At 39.5% G+C, this 18,272-nt stretch overlaps 1 protein-coding gene across 3 annotated transcripts in view; it reads right to left on the bottom strand.

Annotated features, from left to right (window-relative positions):
• Nucleotides 1–282: 282 nt before the first annotated feature.
• The window catches only part of nkain2 (sodium/potassium transporting ATPase interacting 2), a 104,575-nt gene continuing 86,585 nt past the window's right edge, over nucleotides 283–18,272 (bottom strand). The window contains exons 5-8 of one of the 3 annotated variants that reach the window (XM_038726259.1): nucleotides 16,223–16,283; nucleotides 9,181–9,262; nucleotides 4,792–4,882; nucleotides 283–569 (exon numbers count right to left, since the gene is read on the bottom strand). In XM_038726259.1, coding sequence (XP_038582187.1) covers nucleotides 4,840–4,882; nucleotides 9,181–9,262; nucleotides 16,223–16,283 — 186 coding nt within the window. In that variant the 3' untranslated portion in view covers nucleotides 283–569; nucleotides 4,792–4,839. Of the gene's footprint in view, nucleotides 5,096–9,180; nucleotides 9,263–16,222; nucleotides 16,284–18,272 lie in introns of all 3 variants that reach the window. The other 2 variants (XM_038726258.1, XM_038726260.1) reach the window with 2 other exon arrangements.

Here is an 18,272-nt window from a genome sequence, read left to right as displayed (position 1 = left end):
TTTACTTCATCTTAAACTAAGCCTAATGCATCTACATAAAGAGGGCTTTTCTTTCTCCATTAAAAGGTGTTCAGTCTTCGGTGGGTAGATGTTTCATGTTTAACATTAGCACCGTTATTCTCAGGGATTTAACAAATTAATTTACCTCTGAGTGCTACTCTGCTCCTCTTACTGATTACTGGTACATTTCCCCTGCAAAGGAACAATAGTGTTCCTAACAATGGCTGTATGTGTGTGTGTGTGTGTGTGTGTGCGTGTGTGAGTTCAGCTGTCTTTTAGGACTCTGTTTCAACAACTTTAACTTTATTTTAGTCATTTTAGAAAGTAGATTTTCTAAAGAACTGGAATACTAAAAAACACTTTGCTGGACATAAAAGACACCATCAACACCCCCCCAAAAAAACTCAAGACTGTTTACATGCATAATGTAGCAAATGTAAATCATTTGAAGTAATACAAAGTAGAGAAAAATGAGTGAAGGATGTCAGAGAACAGAGGACTCAGTATAAACTTTCCTTCTCCACTGTCTACTTTATTCCCAACGGTCTAGTTTATGTACAGCCAGTCACCTGTGGGAAAACCATCACAAAAAGAGAAGGAGTTAAACCAACATAGATGGTTCTAGTCAGTGGTGAACATTCACAAATCAACCCAGAGCCACAGAGACAGTTTGGATATTCCTGTTTTCACTGACAGTTAGCGGCACGTTCCTGCATTGACGTACTGACACTGTGAAAAGTTGCTTAATGTATTATGATAATGTGTTATTGCACTTTCTAAATGCTCCTCTACCATAATTGTCTCTGCTTCGGCAGCAGAAAGAATGTTTCAGAGACGATTTGTAGGAACATTAGACATTTTTGTTCATTTTCTAAGATAAGCAGTTGTCTACTATGTACATAAGGAAGCAGAGCTGGACTGTGGAGTACCTCAGGGCTCTGTCCTGGGTCCTACACTTTTCTCTTGTGTGATGTTTCTACAGGATCATGTGCTGTAATTTTCAGCATTCTACCTTGTTCTCGTTGCAGCTGTTTCCTAGTTAGAGTAATTGTACAAAGAACAATGACAATACTTTAAGACCCTGAAAATGTATTTTGTCAATCAGCGTCTTAAATATATGATAGGATTCCACATAAAGAAAATGTTTTTCTGTTGAGTTAGAACAGTTTTGGGTTTTTTTTATTGTCTTAAAGTGGATGTGGCTCAGATGGCAAGAGGTGATGGCATGTACGGACCAATCAGGATTTTGCAATGTTAATGCTTATTGTACTCAGTCAAATCTGGTCAAGCCATACCCATAGTATATAGTTATAAATATTTAAGATTATAGAGAAATACTTTTTTAAGTTTGTGGGGGCTTTAAATGGTTGAACACTTCAAAACATTTGTCAAAACAGTTTAAATAAAGCTGAAGATTCTGCATTTTGTTCATCAAATTCAAAATTGAATTTAAAATCTTGTGAAAATGTAGCCCACAGCATATATGTATTTCCCTTTTATTACCTGTATTCTCCTGTCACTACTGTAAAGCTTCATAATGGAGTAGCTATATTTTAGCCCAGACTGAGAGACGATGGCTTGACTGAATGTTTATTGACACCATTCAACAAAACAGTAACTTGACTCCAGCTTCTTCTGCAAATGTTTAACTCTTTATGTACCCATGTGCGTTCTTAGATCTACAGACAAAATCTCTATTGACTGTTCAAAGTCTGAATATGATCAAGCATCGGTGAAGATAAAGATAAACCATGAATTATGTAGATTCTGTCTTTATTATTACTTTAAAATACATTATTACTGTTGTTATTGCTGTTCATTAACAATCTTTGATTCAGTTCCTCAATTTCCTTCAGTTTAATTTGTGTTGACGTTGTGGCTTTCCAGGATCTGGGTTAAGTGTCGTTCAGTTCACCATGACACAGAAAAGTACAATGTACAGCAGTACAAAGTCTAACACGCGCACGCACGCAGTTTGCACACACACACACACACCCCACACATTTGGGTCACATTATATATCTGAAATCCTTGAATCTCTGAATAATTGCTTTAGTCTGTTGTTATATCTGCTGGATTGGTGTTCAGGTTGATATTGGTTCCACAAAACCAGGTAATATCGAACTGATCGACTCTATTAAAGACGGATAAATGAAAAAATTCACTTTCAGTTCAAATAGTGTCTTTTGCTAATGACCAACTATCTTTTTCAATTAAGCTTGTAAATAATAGACATGTGACCCTTTTCACCACATTAGCTCCTCATTGAATTCTGCAAAAACACACTTCGTGTGCAGTCATTGTTATTTATTAAAAAGCTATGTGTGGTGTTGGATGATAATTCAAATATAAATTCATTTTGTAAAGTTAATTATGTGCTGAACTGAAAGTGAATTTCTGGCCCTGACAGAATGGTTAATGAACGAATTACAGACTATAGTGCAACTAATTCTCTTCCCCCCCATTCTCCTCTTACGCTCTCATGTCAAATACGCTGTACAATTAGAAGAAATAAAACATAGTAGTCCCACTTGTACACAACATTATACATTAGTAGTCAACTAGAAAAAACAGTAAACACGGCCACATGTGATTAAAAAACGTCTAGAAGTTCAAAGTTACATTTCATTGTTTTACATTACCTATTTTTCTCCTGTACTCAGCAGACATTTCAGACTGTGTTATTTATAGAAAAAAATCACAAAGTTCACATTTAGGACTCTTTGATGAGAGTTGAGGAGCATTCAACAAGCCAAACAGTTCCCATTTTAAGTAGCTTAGTTAGTCACACGCAGCATGAGATTAAATATGCAACAGTTTGGAAACACCTCATGCAAACACACGAACGTTGTTCTGTCCTTCAGAGTGAGCGTCAGTGAAGCCTCACGGGGCAGCGACTCTGAACGTAACCCACAGATTCGTTACAAAACATGAACTGCTGAAGATAAGTGGCAGACGGGGGTGGAAGGTGGACTTTGAGATTGGTTTATAGAGGGAAATAGCCTGTTAGTCCATCCTTTATGTCAAGAGAAGCCGTTGTTTTGGCTCAGAAATGTTCCTTGGTTGACGGAGAAGGCCTCAAACTTTTGGTCCAGTTATTGCAACATAAATGCAACATGTTCAGTCAAGTCTCCAGAAGGAATCAGTTGATTTTTCTAAGCAGAATAAAAGTGAAAACCTGCTGGCCGCCTGGAATGCAAATGTGAATTTTTTGATTTGTAATATCCTCGCTATTTTTCTTACACGGGAACTCAAGAAAAGAGAACCTGAGACCTGTTATTTTCTGGTCCCAGCCTGTGGCTTTCAGAAACCAGGCTCTACAGATGTCCACATAGTGGTACAGTAGTTGGCACTTTCAACATTTAAATTCGAGTAGTGAAGTGAAGAGGGGGAGCTGCTAGGTCTCCGGCATCTCACTGATATCATGTTTATCCTCGTTAGCCTGCAGGCGAGTGCAGAATCATTGAAGATTCAGCCTCTGTCGTCTCATTTCTCCTTCTTTTGTCTCAATCTTTGTCCACCGGTAAAAAATGTTTCGCTGTTCTCACACGATGACAGCCATTTTTCAGCTTTGTGTCACTTATTTTATGGTACAGAAAAATGCCAAACCATCACAAGATTCAGGCAACTCTGACTGTGATTGTCATTTCTGTAAAGTGTGTGCCTTTTCCCTTATGTAAGCGTTGCCTGTGGACTGTATGTTATTACAAAGAGGTGGATGGTGAAGATTAGGCTGATTGGGCACTTGAGTTGGCTTCCAGCTTGTTTTTTACTAATTCTGAAAAAAAGGGGAAAGGTTGTCTGCTGACAGAGACGAGCGAGTGACAACAGAAGCTTGGCACTGAGAGCCTGGTGTCTATGAAAGGACTGAGCTGGAAGGGAAACTGTTGACTGAGCTCAATCCCTCTTCTGTGGTTGTTTTTTTTTGTCATGTTCTGTTTCTATCTACCCCTACCAGCCTGTCTTGGATGGAAGACAAAATATTTAGACAGCAAGAGACCAAAAGACACATCTGGAACTACTGTCCTGTCTGTATTAATATGGCAGAAAAGACCCCATGGCCTTTAGGAGGCTGTAGCTGAAAAGTCTCATGTATGTCTTCCAGTCTACCTGTCTGTCAGGTGTTCAGCCTTTCTGTCAGGCAGACTGAATTTCTATTGTAAACATTAAGATTCACATTAGTAGTAAAAAAGTTTTATATGCTGTGTGTGTGTGTGTTTGTGTGCATGCATGTGTGAATTCACATATGCCTTACCTAATGCCTGTGTGTGTGTGTGTGTGTGTGTGTGTGTGTGTGTGTGTGTGTGTGTGTGTATGGATGTGTCTGTTTACTGTACACATGCACATATGAAATGAAAGTGTGTAAATCTACACACGTTATTTAACATTCAATGTTTTTTTGGGTGAAGGAACAGGATAATAACATGTGGCAAGTCCGCCCCACGTCTTTGCTGCAACAAGAACCCAAATGCAGAAAGAAATCTTAGGGAAAAAAAGATGTTTGACATTCCCATATCGGCAGCCTTGTTAGTAGATGCTCGGTCAGTTTGGAAGTCCTTAGTCTTTGGTCAGGCGAATCTGCACTAGAGAGTTGTTAGGTGCCACAACATTTGCGTTCTCCTCAGAAGCTCGAAGAAATGCGTCAGTAATTCACCAATGAGTCGTAGCCTCTTTACATCCCTTTGGTTTCTGTCACAAGGCAGATGCCCAACAGCACAAGAGGAAGCAAGTCATTGGCTCCTGATTGAGTCTACCAGAGACCAAAAATAAATAAATAAATGCAGTTGTTACCAGAATCGTCTGTACCGGTGTATCACACAGGTCCTGCAGTTGCCGTGTTCAGCCACACGAGGCCGGTGTTTCATCAGGAAAAGACCTCTCTCTGTTAAAAAACAGCAGACAGGCAGCACAGGGAAGCAATCTGACCAAGTGGGGGATTTGGAGGTTGAAACACAGAATATCTTAGTGTCTTCTGTATCCTGTCGGTGTCTTGGTGTTGTTTACTAAAAGACAGTTGGAGTAGTAAAAGCAGGATGTTAAGCAGTGGTGACTGGTAAGGCAGCGCTCCTGGAGTAGCACCTGGGTTTACTTGGACCTGTGAGGGAGGAGAGGAGAGGAGAGGAGAGGGGATGAGAAGAGAGAAGAGGAGAGGAGAGGAGATGGGAGGAGAGGAGAGGAGACGGGAGAGGGGAGGAGAGGAGAGGAGAGGAGACGAGAGAGGGGAGGAGAGGAGAGGGGAAGAGAGGGTTATACAAAATAGATATATAAAATAGATTCCCCTTTATTGCTGCATGGATTTTAAAGTCAATGTTTATGTGAACCTCTTACATACAGTACATCCAGTATGTGAAACAGTCATACTGTACACTGTGAAATAAAGGATTTTGTGTACCTTTAAAGCTACTTGAAAGAGTTGAGTTATCAGTGAGAACAGTAAAGATTAAGAGGTTTATGATGAAGTACTTAGTGGTGCATTTGCTCAGCGACGTCCTTGATAAAATGATTCCCTCTGACAAATAAGCCTAACAACATAATGTTGCTTGATGAGGACATCAGAAGCACGTGTCCTGTGTATTTTATAAAACATAACTCAAGTGACAGCCTAACACCCCTCATGGGTATACTGGCTTTGATAATTTCCCACCAAAATATTAAGAACAAAAGAAAGAAAGAAATAAAATCCTAACTATATGTTTGGTTGCCAAAACTATATAACTGTTGACAAAGTGTAAATGGCAGTGCTTTAAAGAGAGACAATTTAACTGGTGAGAGAAGAAAAAAAAACAAATTCTTCCAAGTGAAAAGCTACAATCATAAGCAATAAAACACACTGTAGCTCTATTTGATATACTCAGGGATTTTGCTGCTGCAGCCTTCTTTGGTCTGATCAGTAGCTTATGGTGGCTAATATTAGCAAGGTTTGGCTAGACTGACTTTGTTTCCCAGACTTTATGCCACTTGTGCTACTGTTAAAATTAACAGTAACAATTACAGGTGAACAATTAATCGTAATTTGATCACAATCAGAATGAGGCGGCTGCAATTTTCAAATCGCAGGAGGCGCAAAATTTGTTAAAGGTGAAATGGGCATCAAAATACCATTGTACATTAAATATCGTCCTGGCCTACACATCATATTCTACAGACAGAAAACATCCTTGTTTGGTACAGATCCCCGCAAAACTCACACCATCATTTGAATATATTTATCAATTAAAATAATAATGATGTAAAAATGGTCACTTGCTCTTATATTGCAAAAAATATCGCAATTGCAACATGAGTCAAAATAATCACAATTAGATATTTTTTTCAAAATTTTTTAGCCCTTGTAACAATTACTGTTATGTAGTATATGTCCAGTTTGTCGTTCTATATGTTTATATGTTACTCCTCCTTTTCCTCTTGTGAAACTGCGTGCCTTGTTTAGTTTTTGCTTTGATGTATTTTAGGAAGCATTTTTAACACCCTGGCTTTAGCTAAATGCTAATAATATAAACAGGTTATAGTAGTTGTTGTTTAGCATCTAGCATTTTCCTGTAACTGATTTATTAGCACAGAGCTATAGCTTTACTAAATACAATTCTTCTGGCTGTAGCACTGATACCAATCTACCACTAATTTCAGTATCCTGGATTCCTGAAGACATTTTCTCCACTGACATTTAATAAGGTACTAATATAATTGGTATTGAGCTGTATACGAAACCAACTATCTACAAGTGCAACCAGGAGAACCAAATCATGAGGTTGTAACAACAGAATATGTTGCAGAAAATGCAGGAATAAATAATCAGTCGTGGGCTCTGTTTTGTTATTTAATATTCACATTTTTAGGTTGTTACAATGTGTTTGTGATCATTCTGAACTCTCATTTGAATGCACGTGGATAAACCCATGGTTTTGGAGGTCAACAAAAAGTTAATTTTTTCTTTGCACAGAAGTGCATTTTTCTACAAAATTCTGGAGGCGGTGATTGTTATTGTTATTTTTGCGTATATATGTGTTAGGTGTGTGTCTGATGAGAGAGAGAGAGAGAGATATTTCCATTGGGATGGTACAGCTGATGTTTTTCTTATTGGTCCCTCTGGCCAGAGCCAATAAACACCAAAGTAAAGGGACAACTGCTGGGGAACAATGATAGCATATTGATGGCGTAAGTGTAAGCTTACACTTACACTTACATTAATGTGCAAGCACAAGATGTCTATCACCACATTTACCATGTGTCTAGATGTTTGTGTGTACAGTATGCAGTGTTTGAGTGTGTGCGTGCAATGTGTGCGTGCCTGCATCTGTGTGTGCAGTATATTGTATTCAAGCTGCAGCTCTTGTGTGAGTGTGTGTTTGCAGCGATTATCTTGGGGGTTGATGATTTATGATCTATGTTATGACTTCCACAGGGGACATATAAAACTACAGAATGGCCCTTTATTGCCTTTCTTCTTTGTTTAGTTCTGAGTTTCATCCATCGCTCTGTTTCTCTTCATCCCCTGCCTCGCTCTCTCTCTCTCTATCTACTAGTCTCTCGCCCATCTTGGTCTCAATTTCTCCTTCTGTGCAACAAACAAACAATACATGTTTCACAAATGCTCTGCGATTCACTAGCAAACACAGTGTGGTTTTTAATTACAAAACACCATTAAGAAAACAAATGCATTTTGTTTTGCAAATACAAAAAAAACACACATATCACACAAATAAACAACATATTTCTAATACATCAAGCCTCAGAAACAAAGGATTTTCTCCCAAATGTCCTGAGTAATTTCACCCTCACCAACAGCAGGTGGTATCATCCTACCCGCATAACAGTAACTTGTGGAGTTCAGTTAACATTTGACTTTTTCACCAGCAACAACCACGCACTCACCTGTTGTTTAATTTAGCTTAGTCTCGGATAACTAGACAGAACGCCGGCATCTGTTCAGTCTGCTCTCCTCAACCTTCTGGTGTGTTTACATGGACTCATTCAGCCACCTCCGGCTGTGGAGGCCGAAATTAAATCAAGACATTTGTGAAAAGATCCTCAGCACAACCACGACGGAAAGATTGTGCCAAAAGTCATGTGATATATAATTTTTTGTCTTTGTAGGATATATTTGTTTGCATTTGTAAGCCATGCTGTCTTTGTTTCTAAAGTGGGAGGTATTAGAAATACATGGTGCATTTGTTTGACTTGTATGTTTTGTATTTGCAGATCAAAATGCATTAATTTGTTAATCAGGTTTTGTACTTGCAAACCACACTGTGTTTGTTAGTGACTTGTAGGGCATTTGTAAAACATGTTTTGTTTATTTGTTAAGTTTTGGCAAGAAATTAGCTCCATATCCTTCTTCATCTCTCTCTCTCTGTCCGCCTGTAATGCGCTCTGGCTCTTTTCTCTAATAAAAACAGCTATTGATCAGCTGTCTGCTGCACATCAGCCGAATCACCATTACTTTGTATCGTTGTTTGTTACAGTGGTGTAGCTTTTGCTGTATTGCCCTGGCGTTTTCCACAGGATGAAGTGAGACAGTGAGATTGATGCTGTCTAAGCCTGGACTCATTTTGTGTTATCCTATTGGCTCTCTCCGGCCTAAGAATAGCTGAAGGTCTCCATGAAACTGGAATCTAGCGTTTGAGTCTCAGGAAATCATAAGAACTAGACTCTAGCCTTCATAAATACAAAATAAAAGCTTCCAAAACAACAAAACCAATCAATCTGGGTAAAATAGCTATTTGATGAAACACAGCTTCAGCAAGAATAAGATTAAGGATAAAGTGGCTTTCATTGCATACCACACCTTTATTTGCCACGTGTGAGGGGAGTGATAAAATCCTGAACACTGGTAACTGATGAGACCTTGGGCTGATAAATGATAAGCCCGTATGCTGATACAGCGGGAATGTGCTTATATCATCCTCACTGCAGAACTCAAGATATCAAACACGGATGAAAATGTGTCCCTAATCGCCGTACGCTATTGATGGTGGGCTAGAATTTAAGAGGGCGAGACCTATCAGGGTCTCCCGCCCGAGGGTCAGGAGTGGAAGTTAGGAATGAAAACTGGATTTCTGATCACTCTTTACACTATTTCATCCTCATCTTTAAGTCTAATGTCTGTGTGTGATAAAAACGTCATCAAAGTATTCAAACAAGGAATCTGCACGTGAATGTACAGAGTGTAACTATACTTACATGTACATGGGCTGTAGTTGAAGGTGGGAGGTCTTCTGAGGCCCCTGGTAACCGTACGAGTCGAACCCTCCTATAAAATCAACTGCACAAAAACAACATAAATTAGAGAAAGGGTATGCCATTGTGGTTATCAGCTGGGAACCTCCCACCACAGATGATTCATTGCATTAGGCCTCCTACACCTACAGAGGTCTCAACAGTACATTTTGTACCAGAACCACCAGCTCTAAACTGCTTTGAGTGAAAATTTGGCCTCAACTGTATAAAAATCCTGTGATGCAAATTTAATTCTGCTTTTTAATTCTACGACTTGTGCAGCGATACATTTATGCTTTGAGAATACTCTTAACTCCTAAATTATCTAGGATAGCTCCAGATTCCTGGGCTCTGGAGCTGCTGGCAGGTGGTTGACTGAGGCAGAGAGCCTGGACATTTGAAGAGAGGAAGCCATGATATTTTTTTACTTTGATGTTGTAGAGCTCACAAAAGGGTACCTCCTTGCCTTGATCACCAGCATACTTTCTTATTTATTCAGTGAGATTTCATAACATCAAGTACAATGTGAAATTTGGCTGTCACTGCAGAGATGAAAGAAGCTATAAGTATATCTTAGGCTGCAATAAGCAGGGATATAAAAATATTTGATTGCCAACAAATGCACTGATTACACTGATTAGTTTGTGTATGACTATTAAAAAACACCATACACTTCATACATCAATATGCATGTGGCTGCTATGTATTCATATCTTTACATCTCACAATGACTAGGGCGGTGACTATAATGCTGTAACTCTCTTTTAAAGGAATAGTTTGACATTTAGGGAAATACACAGATTCACTTTCTATTTTTTTGATCAGTTGTAGTTAGATCTCAGCATTCAGTCGCTTCATTTATCCAACGAAGGTTAAAAATCAAGGGCAACTGGACTTGGTTGAAGATACTGGAAGACGTTTCGTCCCTCATCCAAAGGACTTCTTCAGTTCTGACTGACTGGCAGGGAAACTCAGCTATTTAACCTCAGTGGGGTCGTTATCCCGGGTCATCGATACCACTGGTTCGTTAGTGTTCGTTAGTGCCCTTGATTTTTAACCTTCGTTGGATAACTATGACCTGGATGACTGAGAATCTTCATAGACATCTCTTCATTTAGTTTTGTTTATATATTTAACTCATTGTATTTTGTCTATGTGTTAATTTGTAATGTATTGTATTTTAACTTTTGTCTTCTGTAGTGTTATGTATTTCAGTTCATGGTTGAAAAATTTTCGTTTTACTGGTGACATACAGGACTCCCTTGTAAAAGAGACTGTGTCTCAATGGGACTTTCCTGTTAAAATAAAGGTTTAATAAAATAAATTGCCAAGAGTTAGATGAGAAGATTGATATCTCTCTCATGTCTGTACGCAGTATATGAAGCTTCAGCCAGCAGCCGGCTAGCCTAGCTTAGTATAAAGACTGGAAACACGGGGTAACAGCTAAACTGGCTCTGACAGGGGTTTAAATACATTCAGTACCGAACTCGCCTAAAATCACGAAAGAAATTTTACATTTTGGTTTTTATACGGATTAAACAAACAAGACACAATACAAATGAGTACATTTAGAGGCCTTAGTAGGCGGTTTTATCTTTGAATAGAGCCAGGCTAGCTGTTTCCCCCTAAGCTAAACTAACTAGCTGACAGCTCTAGAGTCAACAGACAGAAATGAGAGTGGTATATAACCCTTGGCATGGCAGCGAATAAGCGTAGTTCCCCAAAACCTGTCGCACTGTTCTCTTAAGAAAAATACAACTTTTTTTCCAAAACAACATTAGACTGAAGAAAGATTTTAACAAGTAGCATGAAAATGATTTGTCTTGTTTTATCACAGAGTTGGAGTTTTTAAGAGCCCTTCAAGTCTATCAGGGTATCTGTACTCACATAACTTTCTTGTTCTTTTAATTCTGTTGACGTTATTTTAAAATTCACTACAAGCCACCACATCTTCGGTGTGACACACTTCTCCCTTAATCCTCTTAATGTATTCATGTGAAATTTTGATTCCACCACACAACGGGACAATGGATGATCTTCTTTGTCTATCAGCAGTTTTCCTGGACCACTGTAGGTCTCCGATATTTCATGACCATTCAGCTCATTATGGTTGCTCCGTCAGACAATGCAGAGCCATTGCCTGTGCTTGATGTCCTCCTTCTTTGTGTGGATCCTTTCGTGGGAGAGTGGCCCGGTGTAAACGTTAAGGGTTTCCTGCTGATTCATGCTGCAGTCAAACAGTCTCAGAACAGTTTCTGCCAGGCTCGACCCTTTGAACGCGAGGGGAAATGGAGCCTCTAACCTTGTCAGCGTGTGCTGCCTATCAAAGTGTAGCGACATCATTTAAAAATTCAGATGTTATTCATGAGGCACCGGGTTTGTCCAATGAGCACGTAAGAACATGAACATGGACAATTCTCTCCAGAATCCAGAAACTGCTGACTGATCTATAAACATTTTATGTGACAAAAGGGTCAAGTTATTATGGTAACTGGTTATTTTCCAGTTGTGAATGTTCACATTTTAACTGAAGTGTCCTAACACTTCCAGACTTATCATACAATGATTGCAGTCTCAGGGTTTGTCTGTATACATATATATACATGTGTGTGTTGTTTGTGTGTGTATGTTTGATGACACATTCGAGTAGCTGTGAGAATTACTTCAATGATTCATCTCCCACGCACACCACCACACACACACACACACACACTTAAACACACACATACTGTACTCCCTCACGCGTGCACTGAATAACTATCAGAGTAATTAGCTTCCTCAGCAACTCAAAATCTTCATAGGTCCTCAGTGAGTATTAGCTTCTCCACCCAAGGCACATTCCCCAACAAATCTCCCTGATTATTGTTTAGTCTCCCGGTCTGCATTATCGCACAGCACTTTCCACAGCCACGTTCAGGAGTTAAGGCTCGGTAACAGGAAGATTACAATGAATCCCAAAATTATTCTGGAGAAAATGATCTTTTTTATCACATGGAAATAATGCATGTGGCCTGGCGCTGCCATTGTGCGCATATTCATTAAGCCTAAATAGCGGGCTGAAACCTCAATTTGAATCCTGATTCCTTCTGATAATATTTGTCCCTTGAGAAGAAGAGTGAAAGTCACTCATGTGGCTGACAGCATTATCGCTCATTTGTTTGCAGTTCTCCAGCTGTTCGGTCCCTTGTCTCCTCCCACAGTCCAAAGACATGACATTTAGGTGAACTGGAAGCTCTAAACTGCCACATTTATAGGTGTGAATCTGAGTGTGAATGTGTAAGCCCTTGGATAGACCGGCGACCTGTCCTGGGTGTAACCTGCCTCTTGCCCAATACATGCTAGGCTCCAGCCCCCCAACACATTTACCAGCATAAGTGGCTCACAAAATGGATGAATAGGCGGTTAGCAGATGATGACTGGCGGTGAAAGTTCCTGGAATTTGTTAAAGCCCCTGAAAACTTTGTTTCAAATGATTTCTTTACAACATTAAATATTCATGACTAAATAAGATACAATCGTAGTTAAAGTCTGGGGAAAGGGTCAGTAGACATTTTTTATGAATTTAACAATCAAAAACTCTAAAAGCTAATGACTGTGAGAGGGTGGTGTCATCAGATTTGATTGATAGTACTGGCAACTTGAGAAAACAACCACACAACCGTCATGTTTCAATACAAATGTTGCTAAACTTTGACTGGTTCATGTAAATATTGTACATTGTGATATCATCTTTTCCAAACCGAATGCCGCCCACTTCAAACCAGTGAGAAAAGCAAGCAATCATGTAAAATAACCAATTTATTCTAACTTTGGCAGAAAATAGTGTGTCTTTGTAGTACTTCATCACTTATAGTAAGAAGCTGATTCTAGGTTTTGATGGTCTATAAATAAGAAATTAATTGATAACGGTTATAATTTTCTTCTTACAATTTCAGTTGTTAGATTGTAGATAAGAATGATTTAACACAGGGGTTTTCAAAGTGTGAGTCGGGCCTCCCTGGGGGGGCTCTCCAAACAGTTTCAGGGGAGGCTCAGTGAATGGAAGTGAAACAATTACACCATTACTTATTGCATTAGTTATCAAAAGGAGATCACATAGAATAGCCTACGTGTGAGAGTTCAGAGATAAAGTAGTTTTTGGGAACTGTTTTCCCCCCATCAGAGTCGGAAACTATTAAATGCCTTAGGACAGACCTTTTTTAAAACTATGTGGTGTAGTCAGAAGTTATGTCAAACAGCAATATTGGGCTATTTTGGCTTAAATGCTGAGTGTATATGGGATCAAATAATATAATCATGGTCCCATAGGCATCCAGGAATTGAGCGAAACTTAAAGTTAAACTAAAGATGTGGTGGGGGGTGCCACTTGCCAAGCTTTGTCTGAGGGGAGGCCCGCAGTCTCAGACATTGAAAACTCCCAATTTAACAAGTAAATGCCCTAAGCAGCACTTTACATGCCACTAGAACATAAACTCTGCATACACAGCATTTTACTCCTGCTCTAGCTCATCTGAAATTGTTGTTAAAGTCCAACAAATTCACTATCTGGGTGCAAACGAGCAGGAATGTGCAGCATCGAGAGCCAAGGACAAAAAATAAAAAAGATGATCAAAGGCCAAATGATACATGAATTATTTAGACGCGGAACAAGTGGCATTTTAGGTTTCCTGTCATCACAAAGCTTATTAAAGTGCGATGTTAAAAAATTCTCATCTCAAAATAACCCCCCAAAACTCAATTATATTCCATAAAAGTGGAATAAATACAGTGTTACACCCCATATTACTATTCTTACTTTCAATAACAGTCTGATGATTTAATATTTATCTATGACCTCATTGAACAAAGAGGTTGTTCTGTCTTTCTGAAGAGTCTTTAGAAACAGAAGCAGGCCTTGTATCTGGTGCTGATCAACCCCCCGTCCTTGTATCTCAATTTCCCAATCTGCTTTGGGCAGGAAGGAAAGCAGGAAATCTCAGAGCTTCAGATTATTTCCACAGATCCAATACTGCATTTATTATCTATCAATATTTATGTGTTAGCAAACAGCATCCTCAATTCAGTGTTGAATAAGACATGCTTGAGTATTGATCCTTCCGCATAAGCAGTAGGCTGCAGCTACGCTAATGGAATAACTAAACTGATGGCTTTAGGTAAATTGGCTCATTCAAGTTAATGCTCGCAGACACGCACTGCATTAAAAATACAACAATCACAGAATTAACATGTTGATTTGCCTCATTTTCCCTTTTACACTTCAAATGCAATTCATTTATTTTGTTATAATGCTTACTAAATGGTAGTCAATGTTGCATACTTCCCAATCAACGTGGTTGTACTGATGAATTGATGTACTGATAAAAGACTGAATGAAAGAGAAATGATGTACGAACGGATGGGTGAACATCTTTTGCTGGTCTTTCCCTCCTCATCCTTTTCAGTTTTCCCTGTGACTGTTGCTTGGTGATGGTAGTTGAAAGTAGTAAGCGCAGTAGGTGGGAGGGACGTATGAAGGAAAAACAACTTTGATCTAGCATAAATCTACCTAGCTCTCCCCATACTTCAAACTCTCTCTCGTCTCCATGTGTTACTGTAAATGAATGAGCTGCTGGCTGCAAAAGCTGGAGGCTACAAGTTTCACTTTGAATTTTGTCTAAGGTTCGGTAAAGGCCGTCAGTCTCAAGTCATGGCTTCATTCAAACCGGCTGCTTCGTTACAAAGATAGCGAACCAGAGTACAAGCCGGGAAAGAGGGATGGAGAGAAAACAGAGGAACAGATTGAATTCACTTAAGTTAGAGTTGATTCCTGAACTCAGAAGCACCAGCCACATACACTTAAACCACCCAGACCTACCAACAAATTATTCCAAAAGGACAGTTAGCTAAACCCCTCCACTGAACAGCAATTGTCCAATCAAAACTCAAATCACAACCGTAACTAATCATGGCAGGTCTGCCAAGCTTTGGATTTCTACATATGTTAAAACTGTGTGTATGGGGCTGTAGTAAGAGCGATACATGACATTTAAAGAGTTTGGAGGGTGGTGCATTTTCTCAACCTTTCCAAAACCAGAAACACAAGAGCAAGTGTAAGGTGGGGAGTAAACAGTGTATTGATTTGCTGTTATGTAAGCTGCAATTCCTGCTAACTAGCTTACTAGATAGTAGTAAGCAGGGGTTACTTCCCTGGCCAAGGAGCAAATCATTAAATGCAATAACTACAATAGATTGTGCAGTCACAGGTTACATTATTGTAAAGTAAACATCGCTCAGCAATTACCAGAGATAGTCAAAAAAAATTAGGTGCCAGTACGCCCCATTCACATGTTGGCGTATGTATCGGCAAGTCTGAATTTACATTTATCCTTATTACAGTTACAATACTACGACTAACTAGCTCCACACTGCAATACAAGAACAATGATGTTTCATGTCCATGTCTTCTGCATGGCTAATCAGGTGGCTGACATTTAGCCTGCAGCCTGCAGCTTTACCCTCAATGTTTTAGCATAATATCATGTGTGAAGCCAAGTGCATAGTTAATTCAATAATAATGCAATAAAATTAGTTCTCATTTTAAAAAAAAAACCAAAGTTAGTAGAAGATGGAGTTTCAAACAAAGTCTTTGACTTTGCAGTAATCAATTAGCTCAATTAGCTAGCTGCTAGCAGTTGTAAGAGTAAAAGTTGTAATTCCAGATGGCAAAATCCACGGTAGCCGGCTAGAAATGACGCCTGCTTTTTTCTACCTCTGTCAAGGACCAATTGCTCCAAAAATGACTAAGCATTTTAATGATGCCTCTGATATCGTTGTAAACTGCATGTGCCAGGCTAGAATGAAAAGCTTGACAGGCGTAGCAACAGTGGCGCAGCCCGAAGAGTGACAAGAATGACAGTTGACTGATTGAGAAACAGTGATTTTTACTACGGATATAGACATCTATTTTTCTTTTTGGTTCCAGCTGTAAAATGTGTGTGTACATGCATGTGTGTGAATGTGTACTTACAGCTATCCTCCTCTTCTGAAATGAGCTTGACCACATAGCAGGCGTAGATAAACCCCATCAACTAGAGAAAAGGAGAGCAGCAAAAACAGAAGAGGGGTTATTCTTTTGTGTGAGACAGAAAGAGGCAGACAGTTAGACAACAGAGGAGGCATGGACATTGAACAAATTGTTGGAACAGATAGAAAAAACAGGTGTTGGTGTAAGTGGAGCAGAACAGCACTGTGGTGTTTTGCTCCAAAATAGAGCACTTGAATCAATGGACACACACACACACACACACAAACTGAATGTCAGGCATCTTCAATGACAACCACAAGGTTAGCCTAAAGTTTCATGGTTTCAGAGCTGTATTGACACTGTTTTAATACACATCTTCAAATCTTACAACTAACAAAAAAAAGGAATTGTCACAACTGTGTCTCCATCATGGCCTTAACATTAGTGAGATTGCAATCACAGAAATTGAATTTTCCAGTCCCTCTATTGCTTTTGTATTACGATGTGGAGGTAGATAAGTCTGTATTTGCTACCGTCAAAATGAAAAAAACCCTCACCCCACCACTCACACCGACAGGGCTTTGTTGTGTTGGGCTAGCTGAACTCATGGGTGTGCCTCCCATTGTTTTCCCTCATGGTCTCACCTCCTTTTGAAGCCATTCACAAACCCAAAAACAATAAACGTCTGCAGATTGAATCAAAAAGGGGCTACAGTGCTATGTTTTTGTGTCGTGTGATTGTTACCAAAAAAAAAGATAACTATTAAATGTTTCTGTGTGTGTGCAGTGTTTAGACAGTGATATAGCAGTCCACACTAGCAGAACACCTTTGCTCTCTGATCTGCGCTCCCATTGGCTGGCTGTTTCCAAGGCGACCTGCAGGAGCTGGCTGATTGGAGCAAAGATGCAGGAAGGTGCGTTCAATGTAAGGTCAGCTTCTTAGTGACCTTATTACCCAGCAATGATCGAGGAGGAAGGAGAGATAGAGAGGGACAGAAATGTGGTAAGAGAGGAACATACAGGCAGACAGTGATGGAGCTTTATGTGTTTGTATGAGGCATTAAATTAACACACTGCCTTGAATACAGAGGCTTTATTGCTCAAATAAGGCTTTAAGTGTAGGAAAAGTGACATTGACCTGCTGGTATTCTATTGACTATATGGAGACATGCCAGCACACAAACACAGAGCCATGCACAAGCACGTAAACACACAGTGAGCTGCAAATGTGAGCAGCTACATTTGAGATTCAGTGTATATCTCAAGGTCTTGACCTCATTTAGTCTAAATAATGTTCAGCTCCCAAAGCACCTCTCTCCTCCCTCCATTTCTCATACTTACTCCCTCTCTCACTAGTTCCTTCCTGCTTCTGTTCCTTTCTGTCTTCCTTCACTATCTCACCATTGTACCCTTCCTACCCTCCCTTTTCTTTATTTCTCCCCTCTCCCCCTATTTCTCTCAGATTCGCCACTGTCTCTGACAAGTAGATGAGTCATAGAAATACAGTGTTTTGCTCAGAAGGGGATGAATTTACTTAAAGCTGAGTCAAATACTGGAAGCAGACAATACTGCCAGTATCAGCATGGGGATCGGTGATGAGAAAATCAGTTTGGATATATCAGAAATACTTTAACCAACAACCACAAGTCAAAGACGCTGATAAACTTAACAGGCTACAAAATCTCAGTAGTCACTACCATTGACAGCAGTTTAGCAGAATTATTTTGAAAAATCAAGATGATCTAAAGCAGTGCTTGAATTTTCCACTTCCTGGCAAAATCCCTGGATGCTTTTTACATTTTACTTTGGAAGCTCTGTTTTGTCATCATCTGACTCTGTTTGTGTTCTCTTTGTGCCCTTTTGGAGCCAGGCGTTGTAAGGTTTATGTAATGTTACTTAGACTAGCCGCCAATAGAGGAAAGGAGGCAGGCGAGAACATGAAATGTTAAGCGTAACGTATTGCCCCCTGGGTAATGCAGTTTAATTAGGGCCATTATGAATCGCCCAGAGAACCTGATATGGAAAGGGCAGAAAAGAGTACAGGGTACAAGTAG

This window comes from Micropterus salmoides, unplaced genomic scaffold (genome assembly GCF_014851395.1).
Source record: "Micropterus salmoides isolate LMB-PRFRI ecotype aquatic unplaced genomic scaffold, ASM1485139v1 Ms_hic_scaffold_18, whole genome shotgun sequence".
Classification (NCBI taxonomy): domain Eukaryota; kingdom Metazoa; phylum Chordata; class Actinopteri; order Centrarchiformes; family Centrarchidae; genus Micropterus; species Micropterus salmoides.
Note: the sequence above shows the minus strand (reverse complement) of the source record. Positions and strands in the feature narration are given on the sequence as shown.